Source organism: Paroedura picta, chromosome 2 (genome assembly GCF_049243985.1).
Source record: "Paroedura picta isolate Pp20150507F chromosome 2, Ppicta_v3.0, whole genome shotgun sequence".
NCBI classification, from domain to species: Eukaryota; Metazoa; Chordata; class Lepidosauria; order Squamata; family Gekkonidae; genus Paroedura; species Paroedura picta.
Genome location: NC_135370.1, coordinates 128,332,528 through 128,349,300, shown reverse-complemented (window position 1 = coordinate 128,349,300; position 16,773 = coordinate 128,332,528). Strand labels below are relative to the sequence as shown.

General features: G+C 42.7%; 2 protein-coding genes across 2 annotated transcripts; both read right to left on the bottom strand.

Moving 5' to 3' along the window:
- Positions 1-7,482: 7,482 nt before the first annotated feature.
- On the bottom strand, positions 7,483-10,430 carry LOC143830307 (disintegrin and metalloproteinase domain-containing protein 20-like). The gene has a single exon (XM_077322634.1). It carries the CDS (start codon positions 10,038-10,040, stop codon positions 7,749-7,751), a length of 2,292 nt encoding a protein of 763 aa, XP_077178749.1. The 5' UTR covers positions 10,041-10,430; the 3' UTR covers positions 7,483-7,748.
- A 3,013-nt stretch (positions 10,431-13,443) lies between these two features.
- LOC143830306 (disintegrin and metalloproteinase domain-containing protein 20-like) lies at positions 13,444-16,194 on the bottom strand. Its single transcript, XM_077322633.1, has one exon. It carries the CDS (start codon positions 16,100-16,102, stop codon positions 13,955-13,957), a length of 2,148 nt encoding a protein of 715 aa, XP_077178748.1. The 5' UTR covers positions 16,103-16,194; the 3' UTR covers positions 13,444-13,954.
- Between the last annotated feature and the right edge of the window lie 579 nt (positions 16,195-16,773).

The following is a 16,773-nucleotide window of genomic DNA, read 5'->3' as shown; positions in this document are numbered from 1 at the left end:
AATGCCAAAGAATGTTCAAACTACCGCACCATTGCACTAATTTCTCATGCTAGCAAAGTTATGCTCAAAATCCTACAAGCTAGGCTCCAGCAATATGTGGACCGAGAACTTCCAGAAGTACAGGCAGGATTTCGAAGAGGCAGAGGAACTAGAGATCAAATTGCCAACATACGCTGGATCATGGAGAAAGCTAGGGAGTACCAGAAGAACGTCTACTTCTGCTTCATTGACTATGCTAAAGCCTTTGATTGTGTGGAGCACAACAAATTGTGGCAAGTTCTTAAAGAGATGGGAATACCAGAGCATCTTATTTGTCTCTTGAGAAATTTATATGCAGGCCAAGAAGCAACAGTGAGAACTGAACATGGAATCACTGACTGGTTCAAAATTGAGAAAGGAGTTCGGCAAGGCTGTATACTGTCGCCTTGCCTATTTAACTTATATGCAGAGCACATCATGAGAAATGCGGGATTAGAGGAGTCACAAATTGGGATCAAGATTGCAGGGAGAAATATCAACAACCTCAGATATGCAGATGATACCACTCTAATGGCAGAAAGTGAAGAGGAACTAAAGAGCCTGTTGATGCGGTTGAAGGAGGAGAGTGCAAAAGTTGGCTTGAAACTCAACATCAAGAAAACAAAGATCATGGCATCCGGCCCTCTCAATTCCTGGCAAATAGATGGGGAAGAAATGGAGATAGTGACAGATTTTATTTTCCTGGGCTCCAAGATCACTGCAGATGGAGACTGCAGCAAAGAAATTAAAAGACGCTTGCTCCTGGGGAGGAAAGCTATGGCAAATCTAGACAGCATCCTAAAAAGCAGAGACCTCACCCTGCCAACAAAAGTGCGTTTAGTCAAGGCTATGGTATTCCCAGTTGCAATGTATGGCTGCGAAAGTTGGACCATAAGGAAGGCCGAGCGTCAAAGAATTGAGGCTTTTGAACTCTGGTGCTGGAGAAGACTCTTGCGAGTCCCTTGGACTGCAAGGCGAACAAACCGGTCAGTCCTAGAGGAGATCAACCCTGACTGGTCTTTAGAAGGCCAGATCCTGAAGATGAAACTCAAATACTTTGGCCACCTCATGAGAAGGAAGGACTCCCTGGAGAAGAGCCTAATGCTCGGAGCGATCGAGGGCAAAAGAAGAAGGGGACGACAGAGAATGAGGTGGATGGATGGAGTCACTGAAGCAGTAGGTGCAAACTTAAATGGACTCCGGGGAATGGTAGAGGACAGGAAGGCCTGGAGGATCATTGTCCATGGGGTCGCGATGGGTCGGACACGACTTCGCACATAACAATACTATGAAGTCAATGATTTAAACTTTAAAAAGTGATGCCTGGGCTCGCCACAGCACTGATAAAGCTGTTCTGACCGAGCAGTGATATCAGGGCTCTCTCAGCTTCACCCACCCCACAGGGTGTCTGTTGTGGGGAGAGGAAAGGGTTAGGCGAGTGTAAGCCGCTGTGAGCCTCCTTCATGTAGAGAAAACCAACATATGAGAATCAACTCTTCTTCTTCTTCATATGGTCTGTTAGCTTGGCACAAAGCAATTCCTATCTTGCCGTGGCCTATTTCTGAAGATGCCAGCCACGGTTACTGGCGAAATAAGGACTCCCTGGAGAAGAGCCTAATGTTGGGAACGATTGAGGGCAAAAGAAGAAGGGGACGACAGAGAATGAGGTGGCTGGATGAAGTCACTGAAGCAGTCGGTGCAAACTTAAATGGACTCCGGGGAATGGTAGAGGACAGGAAGGCCTGGAGGATCATTGTCCATGGGGTTGTGGTGGTCGGACACAACTTTGCACCTAACAACAACAACAAACAAGAAGAAGAAAGGTATGATCTAGTAGGCATCACAGAAACTTGGTGGAATGATTCTCATGACTGGAATGTAATGGTGGATGGATATGAACTGTTCAGAAAAAACAGAATAGATCGAAGAGGTGGAGGAGTGGCACTGTATGTGAGGAAAGGGCTTACCTGTCAGGAAATTCTAGTGAAGGACAGCATATCTACAGTGGAAAGCATCTGGGTGAAAATAAGCGAGGGGAAAACAAACAGTGTGGTGGTTGGTGTCTGCTACCGACCGCCTGACCAACGAGAGGATGTGGATGCTGCACTTTGTGAGCAGCTTGAGAAAATATCAAAGCGGCGCAGGACCTTGTCATCATGGGTGACTTCAATTTCCCAGATGTGTGCTGGGAAACAAACTCTGCGAAGCGTCCTCAGTCATGCAAGTTTCTGACCTGCCTGGCTGACAATTTCATTTATCAAATGGTAGATGAACCCACAAGAGGTTCAGCCATACTGGACTTAATACTGACCAACAGGCAAGAGTTGGTGGATGAGGTGAAGGAGGTGGGGACCCTAGGGGGAAGTGACCATGTCCTCATAGAATTCCTTTTGAGATGGGGAGCCAAGGAAGCTTGTAGCCAGACGCGGATGTTGGATTTTCATAGGGCAAACTTTAATAAACTCAGAGACATGATGAGTGTCATACCATGGACGAGAATGCTGGAAGGGAAGGGAGCATGTGAAGGGTGGGCGCTACTCAAACAAGAGCTATTGCATGCTCAATCAATAACTATCCCAGAAATACGAAAACACTGCAGGAGCTCTAAGAAGCCTATTTGGATGAACAGAGAACTTTAAGAGGAACTAAGAAAGAAAAGGAAAATGTTCAGGTAATGGAGGGAAGGACAGAGCTCTAAAGAAGAGTACCTACAGGTTACTAGGCACTGTAGATCAATCATCAGAAAGGCCAAAGCTGAGAGTGAGCTAAGATTGGCCAGGGAAGCCCATTGTAAAAAGAAAAGATTTTTCAGTTATGTGAGGAGCAAATGTAAAGTAAAGGAGGCAATAGGCCCACTGATGGGTGCGGATGGACAAACTCTAATGGAAGATGCAGAGAAAGCAGAAAGGCTTAGTGCCTATTTTACATCTGTTTTTTCACACAGGTCAAAGGGTTTAGGCACATCTAGAGATGGCAGTAGCCAAAGGATAGTGTCTGGGTGGCAGGTTAACATGGATAGTGAGGTTGTCGAGAGGCATTTAGCTGCACTGGATGAGTCCAAATCCCCTGGGCTGGATAAAATGCACCCGAGAGTGCTCAAAGAACTTTCCAGAGAACTTGCACAGCCCTTGTCCATCATCTTCGTGAACCTCTTTAAGGACTGGAGATGTCCCGGAGTACTGGAAGAGAGCAAACGTTATTCCGATCTTCTAAAAAGGGAGGAAGGATGACCCGGGAAACTACAGACCAGTGAGTCTGACCTCTGTTGTGGGGAAGATAATGGAGCAGATATTAAAGGGAGCGATCTGCAAACATCTGGAGGACAATTTGGTGATCCAAGGAAGTCAGCATGGATTTGTCTCCAACAGGTCTTGCCAGACCAACCTGGTTTCCTTTTCTGACCCAAGTAACAGGTTTGCTGGATCGTGGAAATTCGGTTGATGTCATTTACTTGGATTTTAGTAAAGCTTTTGACAAGGTTCCCCATGATGTTCTGATGGATAAGTTGAAGGACTGCAATCTGGATTTTCAGATAGTTAAGTGGATAGGGAATTGGTTAGAGAACCGCACTCAAAGAGTTGTTGTCAATGGTGTTTCATCAGACTGGAGAGAGGTGAGTAACGGGGTACCTCAGGGCTCGGTGCTCGGCCTGGTACTTTTTAACATATTTATTAATGATCTAGATGAGGGGGTGGAGGGACTACTCATCAAGTTTGCAGATGACACCAAATTGGGAGGACTGGCAAATACTCCGGAAGATAGAGACAGAGTTCAACGAGATCTGAACACAATGGAAAAATGGGCAAATGAGAACAAGATGCAATTTAATAAAGATAAGTGTAAAGTTCTGCATCTGGGTCAGAAAAATGAAAAACATGCCCTGGATGGGGGATACGCTTCTAGGTAACACTGTGTGTGAACGAGACCTTGGGGTACTTGTGGATTGTAAACTAAACATGAGCAGGCAGTGTGGTGCAGCGGTAAAAAAGGCGAATGCCATTTTGGGCTGTATCAACAGGGGCATCACATCAAAATCACAAGATGTCATAATCCCATTGTATACGGCACTGGTCAGACCACACCTTGAGTACTGTGTACAGTTATGGAGGCCTCACTTCAAGGACGTAGATAAAATTGAAGGGGTACAGAGGAGAGTGACGAAGATGATCTGGGGCCACAGGACCAAGCCCTATGAAGATAGGTTGAGGGACTTGGGAATGTTTAGCCTGGAGAAAAGGAGGTTGAGAGGGGACATGATAGCCGTCTTTAAGTATTTGAAAGGTTGTCACTTGGAGGAGGGCAGGATGCTGTTTCTGTTGGCTGCAGAGGAGAGGACACGCAGTAATGGGTTTAAACTTCAAGTACAACGATATAGGCTAGATATCAGGAAAAAGTTTTTCACAGTCAGAGTAGTTCAGCAGTGGAATAGGCTGCCTAAGGAGGTGGTGAACTCCCCCTCACTGGCGGTCTTCAAGCAAAGGTTGGATGCACACTTTTCTTGGATGCTTTAGGATGCTTAGGGCTGATCTAGCCTAGAGCAGGGGGTTGGACTAGATGGCCTGTATGGCCCCTTCCAACTCTATGATTCTATGAGTTCATTTTGATATCCTGCTCTTCACTACCCACAGGATTCTCAAAGCGGTTTGCAATTGTTTTCTTTTACACTCCCCCACAACAGATACCCTGTGAGGTAGGTGGGGCTGAGAGAGCTCTGAGAGAAACTGCTCTGTGAGAACTGTGACTAGGCCAGTTCATTTTTCAGTCTAAGAAACCAAGATTTGCCAATGTTTTAAGATACCAATCACCAAAACATGGAGTCTGGGGAATCCCGAATATTTCATTATATTATGAATCATATCAATTAAGACATAACATTTTCTACACCTTTCTAAGGAATTAGATTAAATATTGATAGTTATAACTTAGCAGAACTAGGAGGTCATCAGGTTTTCTAAAAATCCAGAGAGAAATTTTAATTTGAGTTCAGTGTCCTACCTATATAGCCCAATATTGATTTGGAAAAATTGTACCTTTGGATCTCTCCCCTTATACCTATTTTTTATCATCCTAACTTTCAATCATTCAAAAACTATGACATGGATTCTAAAGGATACCCTGGTAAACATTTGTATTGTAAAAATATTATGAAATCATTAGAAGCAGATGGAGAAGGGGCTCTAGTAGATATAGAAAGTGTTTTTCCTCCTGATATAAGTGGTTTTTGATATATCAATTACATTCTTTTTTCTTAAAATTAAAAAACAAATGAATAGATCTTGCCCCGGAGGGATGGACCAGAATAACTGGAATGAAATTAATTCAAAAGAAATTCCTTCTAAACATAAGGAAGAAGTTCCTGACAGTTAGAACAGTTTCTCAGTGGAACAAGCTTCCTTAGGGGGTGGTAGGTTCTCCATCTTTGGAAATTTTTAAACAGAGGCTGGATAGTCATCTGACAGGGAGGCTGATTCTGTGAAGGTTCAAGGAGGTGGCAGATTACAGTGGATGAGTGATAGGGTTGTGAGTGTCCTGCATAGTGCAGGAGGTTGGACCAGATGACCCGTGAGGTCCCTTCCAACTCTATGATTCTATGATCTTTAATGGAATTTGAACAATTAATTAAACAAATAGAAACCATAGAAGGGAAATTAATATCAAGATTGTACAAAATACTATTAGATAAGTGCTTGCCATATTCACAATCTATAAACAAAATATGGGAATCAGAACTTCATATAAATATAAAAGAGGAATGGTATACATTATTTAAGCAAATCCCCTTTAATTTACTATCTAGGAATGTTCAAGAACATGGTTTAAAAGTTATTCAGAAATGGTACAATACACCAATTTCATTATCTCATCTAAATGGTTCTCAAAACAAAAACTGTTGGAGAGGATGTGGCCAGTTGGGGACCTATATTCATATGGTGGGATTGTCCAGTAGTTAAAGAATTCTGGGAGAAGATTTTTAAAGAAGTAGAAGAAATTATAAAAGACAAGACAGAACCATCAGTGTCATTAGCTCTTCTTTAATTTATTTTTGAATAATAAAATGTGTTGTAAACAAAAAACTTTGGTTAATTTTATGATTGTAGTTGCCAGTATAGTTATTGCTAACAATTGGAAAAATGCTGAAAAATTGGTGATAGATAAGTGGTGGAATAAACTAAAGCAACTTTAGTTTATTCCACCACTAGAAAAAATAACTTACAATATAAGAATCAAGGAGTCTGTCAAAGGAATGAATCTGATTTTGTTTGGTAAAATTGACAGGCATTGACATCATACCCATGGAACTGCTGAGATGTGTACCAATCAAAACCATTATAGCTTTTTGCCAGAAAATCTGGGAAAACCTGTGCTGGATTTTGAAAAAGTCACGGAAATATCAGAAGGATGTCTACTTCTGCTTTATTTACTACAAGAAGGCTTTTGATTGTGTGGATCACAATCCTGCAAAATATGGGGGTGACAGATCAAACGGATGCAGTCACTCTACACAAGCCAAGAAGCCATTGTACATAAATCATTTGGTGACACTGATAGGTTCAAAATAGAGAAAGGGGTGTGCCAAAGTTATGTTCTTTCCCCTTTCCTGTTGAACTTGTATGCTGAGATCATTATGAGAGAGTTTGAACTCAAAGAACTAAACACTGGAATTAAGATTGGAGGAAGGAATATAAATAACCTTCACTACGCTTATGATACTACTCTCCTGTCAGAAACTAAGGAAGGCCTAGAACAGCTGATTACAATGGTCAATGAATTTGGCCTTTAAATACTAAAAAGACAAAAAATAACTATCACTGCAAAAAACAGACATGTCACGATAACGATGGTGAAGAGATCGAATGCATTCAAGAATTCTTTTTTCTTGGATCATAAATCTATGTGAGTGATGATTGCAGCATGGAAATAAAACATCAAATTGCTCTGGATCGCACAGCAATGATGAGCTTGAACCGAACGTGGAAAAGCAAGGACATAAGGCTGACTACCGAAATGTAGATTAGTTAGATCTATCATATTTCCAATAGTCACTTCTGGCTGTGAAAGTTGTACAATAGGAAAACTGAGCATGGGAAGAATCAATTCATTTGAATTTGGTGTTGGCAAAGGCTTCTGCAGGTTCCATGGACGGTAAAACTAACAAGGAAATACTACGGCACATAAAGTCTGATATATCATTGGTAGGCAAAATCATAAAACTCCACCTCACTTACTTTGGTCATATCATGCAATCCAACTCAATGGAGAAAGCAATTATGCTAAGATTAGTGGAAAAAGGAAACCAGGCTGACAATGTAGTGGTTCAGCACAATCAAAATGGACACCAGCCAGAACATTGCACAACTGAGAGAGGTGGCATGGGATTGAAGATCATGGTGATAGCAGTGTCATGGGATCTCCAAGTCGGACATGCCTGAATGGCTGACAACAGCAACAACAAAAGAATTCTTATTGACTGTCTTTATATATCAATTTTATTGATGACATCATGCCCAAAATTTCTACACCATTTTGGTTCTGTACCAAGACCAGGAACACTAACAACAATAACAGTAGCAAAATGGATTAAGAATCCTGTAATTAACATTGCACAAACTTTGTGTGAAGAAGGGGGTCCACTGTCAGTGCTGCCACCATAGCCTTTATTTAGGCAGTAGGGACAAGGGGAGACCATATATCACAGTGACCATTTTTGTGGCTGTTTCATAGTCTCTGACTCACTGCATCAGATTAGTCCAGTAATATACACCAAGAGCAGCAACACTTGCAACAGCAGGAACAACAAAAAGAATAATAATTAAGGGGATTAGGGGTCTTTTAGACAACCTTTGACTGGCTTTGCGGGGTGGAGGGGGTCCACTGTCAATGCTTCCACCATAGCCTTGATCTAAACAGTATGGAGGGGCCCAACCATAATCACAGTGACAATTTCTGTGGCTGTTGCATATTCCCCGATTTTGGCACTTTGTCATATTACAATCATATTGCAATAGGGATACATTAGCACATTCCTTATTAATACATATCATATTGTTGTCACAGGGAGTGCCATCATTCACAGCTCCAATGTCAGGAATTCTTGTTCCGTGATGATAATCTGTGCCCCAACACAAACTGTCCTTAATGCGTGTTTGAATGATAGTGTTGTGTCCTTCCATCGAAGGCAATGTATTGAAGTTTTTACACTGGAGTCGGCCACACAGGACATCCTTCTGAAGACATTTTTTATAAGTAGCACCATCAATCCCACAGTTGCCAAAACGGTCGCCTCGAGTGTTCAGCTCTCTGAAGCAGCCTTCTGAACCAGCCGTTGCTCTTGAGCCAAAGATCATTTTGCACTGTTTGCTGTGAGTTGAGCAGTTCCCATGGTAACAGTATGCACCACCTTTACATGGGGCACCATCTTGTACATGAACATCTTCTGGACATCGTTCTGAGGTCCCATTGCAGTACTCCAGAAGGTCACAGACACTAACGCTTTTCCTGCAAACGGTCCCAGCAGGAAGATACTGGCATTGGGAGCAGCACTCCCCAAAAGCACAAGAGGCACCGGAACGCAGCTTGCAGCCAGACTGGCAACAGGGGTCCCATTTACAGTTCTGCTTTGAACCGCAGTCACATTGCTCACCGTGTTCCACTACTCTGTTCCCACAATATATGAGTTCATACTGTTTATCTGGATCATTGGGAGAAAACATGCAACGTGCATGGCCAGATCTCAGTAAATTGTAATAGTCTCTGTAACTGCAGTCACTGAATTTATAACTGTTTGAGTGAGAGGCAGCCATAATGCAGATTCTTTCTCCACAGTTACACCAAGGTTTATCATGATTCATACCGAGGATATGCCCTTGTTCGTGAGCAAATACGTTAGAAAAGTTGTACAAACTGGGACTTATATATACGTCAACAGCACTTGACCACACCTTCCAGCATGGTGTTCCTGTGAATGCTATTCCCAGGTCAGTTCCGAATCTTTTATATACAAAAAGGTGGGCTGTATCATGTGATAGACGTGGAAGAAGAGTGTTTACTTTCCAAGTATTAAAAACAGGAAGGAAAGTATGAAGGTCATTGGAAATATTTATGAGATTGCCGTGGGACCATATTTCCAGTCCAACAAGAGATACCTCAACACCAATTGGAACATACCATACATTTATAAGATGGATGACATTTAGTATATTCAAAGCAACAACAGTTTCATTTCTGCCAAATTGAACGTAGCGCTCATGTTCCACTACAATGACAACTCTTGTATACATTGTATGTATCCGCCATGGTTTGTCCTGAAATTTGGCAGTTGTTACATTCGCAGTGTGTTGGATCATGGCTGCCTGTCGAAGTTGCTCTTCTTCTGTCAGGCCACACCTCATGCGGATGGCCCCTTCCTCTTCTTCGAGTCGATACACCACATGTTGAAAGGTAGCAGATGCTGGGACAGGTTCAATTTCATAGGACTTATTCTCGACTTGCAAAACACCTCTGAGGCCTCCTGAACAAGTGCTAATGGCAAGCGAAGAGACGGGCATGCCACGTACAAAACCATCATAGAAACAGTCATCCCTGATGAACGGATAGTCCACCTGCAGAGCCCCCTCCGTGCTGTAAGTGAAAACGGGGAAGTGTTTGGGGACAAAGGCTCTCTTCTGCCTGAGGTAGACCAGGCGGCTCTTCCCTTCTATCTTCATCTGGTAGTTCACATGCTGGGGTTCTTTGTGCCCATATCTGGGGGCCTGTCTTTGTGGGATGATCACCTCATAAGAGGCATACCTAAACCCTGGAGTGGCTATTTGGCCAGCAGTCTCTTTCAGGACATTCCTCAAAATCAGCAGTAATAACCAGACAATAACATTAGTCATTTTCAAGCTTGACGTAGGAATAATGTAGGCTACGCTACCTATACTTATATTCAAAACAAAAAAGTCTTGGTGGCCATTAACAAGAGGAGAGAAACTAGAGTGGAGGACAGATTTCCTTCCAATACACAAAGTGACTATGGCAACCATCCATTCAGATACCTGTGGAATGTGGGCGGAGCTTTTTGTGTGAAAGATCAACAGACTACTTTAGGAATGACGGGTGGTGGTGAAGAAATGATTTGTTCAGAAAAGGATTTTTAATAAGTGTACACAGTCAGATATTTCCTCACCATTCATGTCCAGTTGTAAATATCTGCAATGTGCCAAATCCAAAGTAATTATTCCCAACATACTAGAGATTCAGAACCCTGATCATACTATTTGAGGCAGCTATGGGACTTGGGCCACATTAAGAGATTGTTATTCAGCTTCAGTAGACTTTTGACTGATAACCCCATATACCATGGTTCTTTTAAAATGCCTGGGATGAAGTATGCCTGTGGCAGTTTCACTAATGATATCCCCACTTTTGCCATTTAGGGAACACACAAAATAAAAAGGTCTGGAAACTCAAGATAACATCACTGAATCAATTCTTTAGTTTAGCCCAGACCTCTTGTGCAAGCAGGCTTCCTTTCCTCTCCCCAAAACACTGAGTTACCATGGGAAGATGAAGATATAACTGTCAGGGATTCACCCCAGGAAATTCTGAGGAATTCAATTCTATTAGTTTTATATCAGCAATGATATCCATTCAGCCACATCTTCTCCAGGCCAAACATGAGAAGAACAAGTCCTTCTGCCTTTCCTCACAGGACTAGTCGCCAGGCCCCAAATCATCCTCATCACTCTCCTCTGTACCCTTCTCAGTTTTTTCCACATCCTTTTTGAAGTGAGGCCTCCAGAACTGACTAAAGCTGTATAAAGCGGGATTATGACATTTTGTGATTTTTATGTGATGCTTCTGTTGATACAGTCCAAGATTACATTCACCTTTTCATCATTGCATCTCACTTGCTTATATTTAGCTTACAGTCCACAAGCACCCCTAGATCTCATTCACACGCACTACTACCCAGAGGTTTATCTTCTATCCACTATGCATTCTTCTCATTTGTGTTCCCATTTGCCCACTTTTTCAGTATATTCAAATCTTATTGAACTCTCTTCTGGGGTGGTTCCTACTCCTCCCAATAGGAGAATTTAATGAGTAGTCCCTCCACTCCCTCATCCAGATCATATATAAAAATATTGGAAAGTACTGGACCCAGTAACAAGCACTGTGGCACCCCATTACTCACCTCCAGACCAATGAAACACCATTGACAACAACTCTTCGGGTGAGGTTTTCTAACCAGCTCCCTATCCCCCTAATTATCCGAAAATCCAGTTTGCAGTCCTCCAGATCACCTATCAGAACATCATGGGCAATCTTGTTAAATGCTTTACAGAAATCCAGTTAACAACATCTACTGAGTTTCCATGATCTAGTAAGCTTGTCACTCCATCAAAGAAGGAAACAAGGGTCATCTGGCAAAATCTGTTGGAGACCATTCCATGCTGGCTTCCTCGGATCACCAAGTTCTTCAGATCACCTCCTTTAATATCTGCTCCATTATGTTCCCTGTGACAGAAGTTTCTAAATCGTAACCCAACTGTGGGCCTATTGCTTTATTTACCTTACATTTGCACATCACATATCTGATGTGTTATAATGCATGTCACTGGGCGATGTCACTTCTGGTGACATGTAAGTTCCAGGAGTGTGGCAAGAAGGTGTGGCTTACTGTCATCACTTCCAGGGTTCTCCAGATTACAGGCCACCACTCTTAATCTCTGCACCAAGATGGCTCTCCAAAAAGGAGGAAAGGAATGATGAAGACCGTTATTAGGGATTTTGCAACTCAGTATTAGAAAAGGAGAGCATTGATTTTCAGGTCCACGGTGTGTCACATTCTGAGTGTCAGGCTGGAATCCCCTCTCTGTCACGGAAGCTCCCTGGGGGACTCCCACTGGCCAGACAGGGCTGATGTCGAGATGATCAAACGTAAGCAAAGAGAATGATGTGGCCAGCCCCTTGGGGCTGCCATCGGGAAGAAAAGTGTGCTACGAGTATCTAAATGAATAAGATAGTTCACTAGACGTGTTTATATAACTTGCCATGATAAATGCTCCTGAGCCCAGCCGAAGATGCTGCTGATTATCTTGAGGATTCAAACATTGTCCGTTACGAGGCAAAGGCAGCAGCCATGCGGGAGAGAGAGATAATGGATTTAAGGACAGCTGGGAATCTTAGGGAAGCCAACCACGACTGCCCAAATGAAAGCCATGCTTCTGCTGCCAGGGAAGACCGTGTCGTTCAAAAGTTTTGGTCTTGGGAACTTGGGATCATGGGGTCTGATTTTCTAGTGTGTTGCTACCTGTGCCCTTATAAAGGCCAAATGAAACATGATACTGGCTCACTGTGCTCAGGCATTATGGTATATGATATTAATATTGTTTTTGAACTTTATTAGACCCCTACAGATTTGGATATTATGCAACCTGTTTGGGATTGAACTATATACCCAAAATATTATAAGAGACTAAGTAGGTAATATTCACCATTTAAATAGAATTAATCTTTAGTGACATTTTTAAGGATTAATCATCTTTGGGATTGGGATGATCACTTCATAAGAGGCATACCTAAACCCTGGAGGGCGCTTTTGGCCAGCAGTCTCTTTCAGGGCATTCCTCAAGACCAGCACTAACATCCAGGCACGAACATGAGTCATTTTGAAGGTAGGGATACTAACTCTGTAGGCTAACCAATTTATGATAGTCATCCAAAAGGAAAGAAAAAAAGGAAGGAAGGAAAGAAAGAAAGAGAGGGAGGGAGGAAGGGAGGGAGGAAGGAAGGAAGGAAAAAAGGAAGGAAAGAAGGAAGAAGTCTTTGTAGCTACTAGTAAGAGAGAAACTAGAGGGCAAATCTACCTCCGATACACAGAGTGACCGTGGCAACTGTTCATAGGGCTACCTGTGGAATGTGGGCAGAGCTTTGTGTATGAAAGACCAACAGACTACATTAGGAATGACTGAAGAAATGAGCAGATGAGGGCTGTGTGCTTGATAAGAACGTGCAATCAGACATTTACTAGTGAAGGATTCAGCAAGAGCCAGTTTATCCATGTAGCAGATGTAGCACATGGCACAGGCCCTGTGCTTCCAGGGCCCCCACGCAGTACCTCCCCCCTGTGGATCAAGGCCATAGACTGTCAACTCCCCCTTTTCCCCTCTTTAGGGACTCTGAGAGTGACATCCCTTTCCACTCCGTCCTCGGTCTGGCTGCTCCCACTGTATCTGTGCCCATCTTAAACGGCTTAACTGCTAAAACTGGCTCCGGTGCTATGGACCCCGCAGATCAGGGGTAGTCAAACTGCGGCCCTCCAGATGTCCATGGACTACAATTCCCAGGAGCTCCTGGGAATTGTAGTCCATGGACATCTGGAGGGCCGCAGTTTGACTACCCCTGCCGCAGATCCTTAAACCACAGCTGGATTCAGCCCAAATATTGGGAATCTGCCAAGACCAAACAAATTTATTTCCAACATTGTGGAACCTTCAGAACCATGATTGTACCATTTATTTTGGGCACCAACCGGAGTTTGGACAACGAGAGTCAGTCAGGATCAGTGAACTCTTGTCAAATCACTCAGTATACGGAGGTTCTTATAAAATAATTGGGAGGAAGAAAGTCTGAATAGCATCCTTCCCTCAGTGGGGCACATACTGTAGTCATGTGATTCATTTGGTTGATGCTAATTGTGAATGTGACTCTCCACAAGCCACAAAGTACCACTGCTTTAGAATAACCATCAAATCTTGAGATAGATTCCATTAAAAACCACTAAAAGAGATCAAAAGCTTGCACATCCAAACATCTTTATGCATAATAATATCACATGGTTCTGAAATTTATATTTAGTTATATATCATGAGTGGCTGACACTTCAATGTGTAACACATTATTGAGGATTTACTTAGGTGTCACTATGGGCTTTCTTCCTGTGTTTATTTTATTAGTGTGATCCTGCCAAATATTTTCTATACCATTGCATCACTTTGCCCTTGTAATATACCGTGAGACCACCAGCCAAAACAATAGCAGCAAAGGTAACTGAAAGTTGTATAATAAATAATGCACTGGAGGCTGGAGGCGGCCCACTGTCAATGCTGCCACCATAGCCTTTATCGAGACAGTATGGGGGAGCCCAGCCATAATCACAGTGACAATTTTTACGACTGTTACATTTACCCCTATTTTGGCACTTTGTCATATTACAGTCATATTTTAGGAGGGACACACTGGTGCATTTCCTGTTAATACACATCATATCTTTGCCACAAGGAGTGCCATCTTTCACGGCTCCGATGTCAGGAAACTGTTTTCCATAATGGTGATCTGTGCCCCAACACAGATGGTTGCTAATATGTGTTTGGACTATGGTGCTGTGCTCTGCCAAAGAAGGCAATTTATGAATGTTTTCACACTGGATTCGTCCACACAGGGTATCTTCAACATGGCATTTGATATGTTTGTTACCATTAATGCCACAGTTGCCAAAGCGGTCACCTTGAGTATTCAGTTCTCTGAAGCAGCTTTTTGAACCAACCAGTGCTCTCGAGCCAAAGATCATTTTGCACTGTTTTTTGTGGGTAAAGCAGCTCCCGTGATAACAGTAGGCACCATCTTTACATGGGGCACCATCTTGAACATAAACATCTTCAGGGCACCAAACTGAAGTCCCATTGCAGTACTCGGGAAGGTCACAAATACTGATACTTTTCCTGCAAACAGCTCCAGCTGGAAGATGCTGACATTTGGAACAACACTCTCCAAAAGCACAAGAGACACCGGAACGCAACTTGCAACCAGACTGGCAACAGGGATCTGATTCACAATTTGATTTTGAACCACAGTCACACTGCTCTCTACTGTCTACTACTTGGTTTCCACAATATGTGCGTTCCTTCAGTTTATCAGGATGTCCGTCAGGCAGCATACACCACGCTTTACCTGATTTAATTAAGTCGTAATAGTCTTTATGACTGCAGTTGCTGAACTTATCACTGTATAAATAGTAGGCAGCCATGATGCAGTTTTGTTGTTCGCATTTACAGAACTCTGAATCATGTTTCATCCCAAAAATATGCCCTTGTTCATGAGCAAATGTGACAACAAAATTTAACAAACTGGTAGTAGAATATGACTCGACAGCACTAGCCATCTCTTTTTGGCAAATTGTTCCAGTATATGCTAAACCAAATATACCTTTATAACGCTTATATACAAATAAGTGACCTGCATCATGTGGCAGATACATATTAAGTGTATTTCTTCTCCACATATTGAAGCTCCTAAGTAGAGGACTCATTGAGTTATAAATATCTATGAGATTCCTCTGAGACCATATTTCCAGTCCAGCAAGAGTTATCTGAATGCCAAGTGGAACATACAAAGAATTTGTAAGATGGATAATGTTCAATATGTTCAAAGCAACAACAGTTTCATTTCTGCCAAAATGAACATAGCGTTCATGTTCAACCACAATGACAAGTGCTGCATGCCTTATGTGTGTCCACCAGGGTCTGTCTTGAGATCCTTCAAGGGTTACATTCCTAGTGTTTTGGATCATGGCTGCTTGTCGAAGTTGCTCTTCTGGTGTCAGCCCGCACATCATGCGGATGGCCCCTTCCTCTTCCTCCAACTGGTATACCACATGTTGAAAGGTAGCAGATGCTGGGATAGGTTCAATTTCAAAAGTCTTATTTTCTACCCACAATACACCTCGGAGACCACCTGAGCAAGTGCTTACAGCAATTAAAGAGTGAGGCATGCCCTGAAATAAACCATCATAGAAACAGTCATCCCTGATGAACGGATAGTTCACCTGGAGGTCCCCCTCCTTGCTGTAAGTAAAAATGGGAAAGTATTTGGGGACAAAGGCTCTCTTCTGCCTAAGATGTGCTAAGTGGCTCTTCCCTTCAATCTTCAGCAGGTAGTTCACATCCTTAGGTTCCTGTTGTCCATACCTGGGTGTCTGTCTCTTTGGGATGACCACCTCATATGAGGTATATTTAAACCCTGGAGGAGGTGCTTGGCCAGTAATCTTGTTCAGGATGTTTCTCAGGATAAGCACCAATAACCAAGCATGATCACTAGGCATTTTCCAAGTCAGGTGAAAGAATCCTGCAAGGCAAACCTCATCTACTTTCCATCCAGGATATGGGTGCCTCTATAGCTCCTGGTAGGCCAAGGTGGGGAGCTGCTCTGAAGGAGATCACAGAGAAGAATTCTGACCATAGCAACCATCAATGGAATTGGGGGTGGAGCTTGCGAAGTCAAGTATAGAATGAATAAAAAACTGCAAAGGAAGTCTGGGAAGGAAAAACTGACTGAGGAATTAACGAGATCTTCATTTGGCAGATGATTAAAACATACCCTCAATAATCATTCATAAAAGCTAAATGCTTTTCATTCGAATAAAAACAGTTCTGGCATTCAGTGGCTATCAGGAAAACTTATGATTTGACATTTGTTTTGGCACCTTTCTATTTTCATTTTCCTGGGCAACAGAAGTTATGAGTGGCTGAGTAAAAACGGGAACTTATAAATGGTCAACATTTCTATTTCCAGTCGTTCAAGGCAACTACAAGATCATATTAGTGGCTTGGGGAGGACTTTCTGCACCTGTAGGACCAATTGGTGTGAATGTCTAAGCTGTTATCCAGTTCTGTACATTTTCCAGGACAGGTAAGCACATGAAACAATGTCCTTGTATGCACTTACTGACAGAGCAGAGGGTTCAAAAAGCACAGAAACTACAGTTGGCTGGAG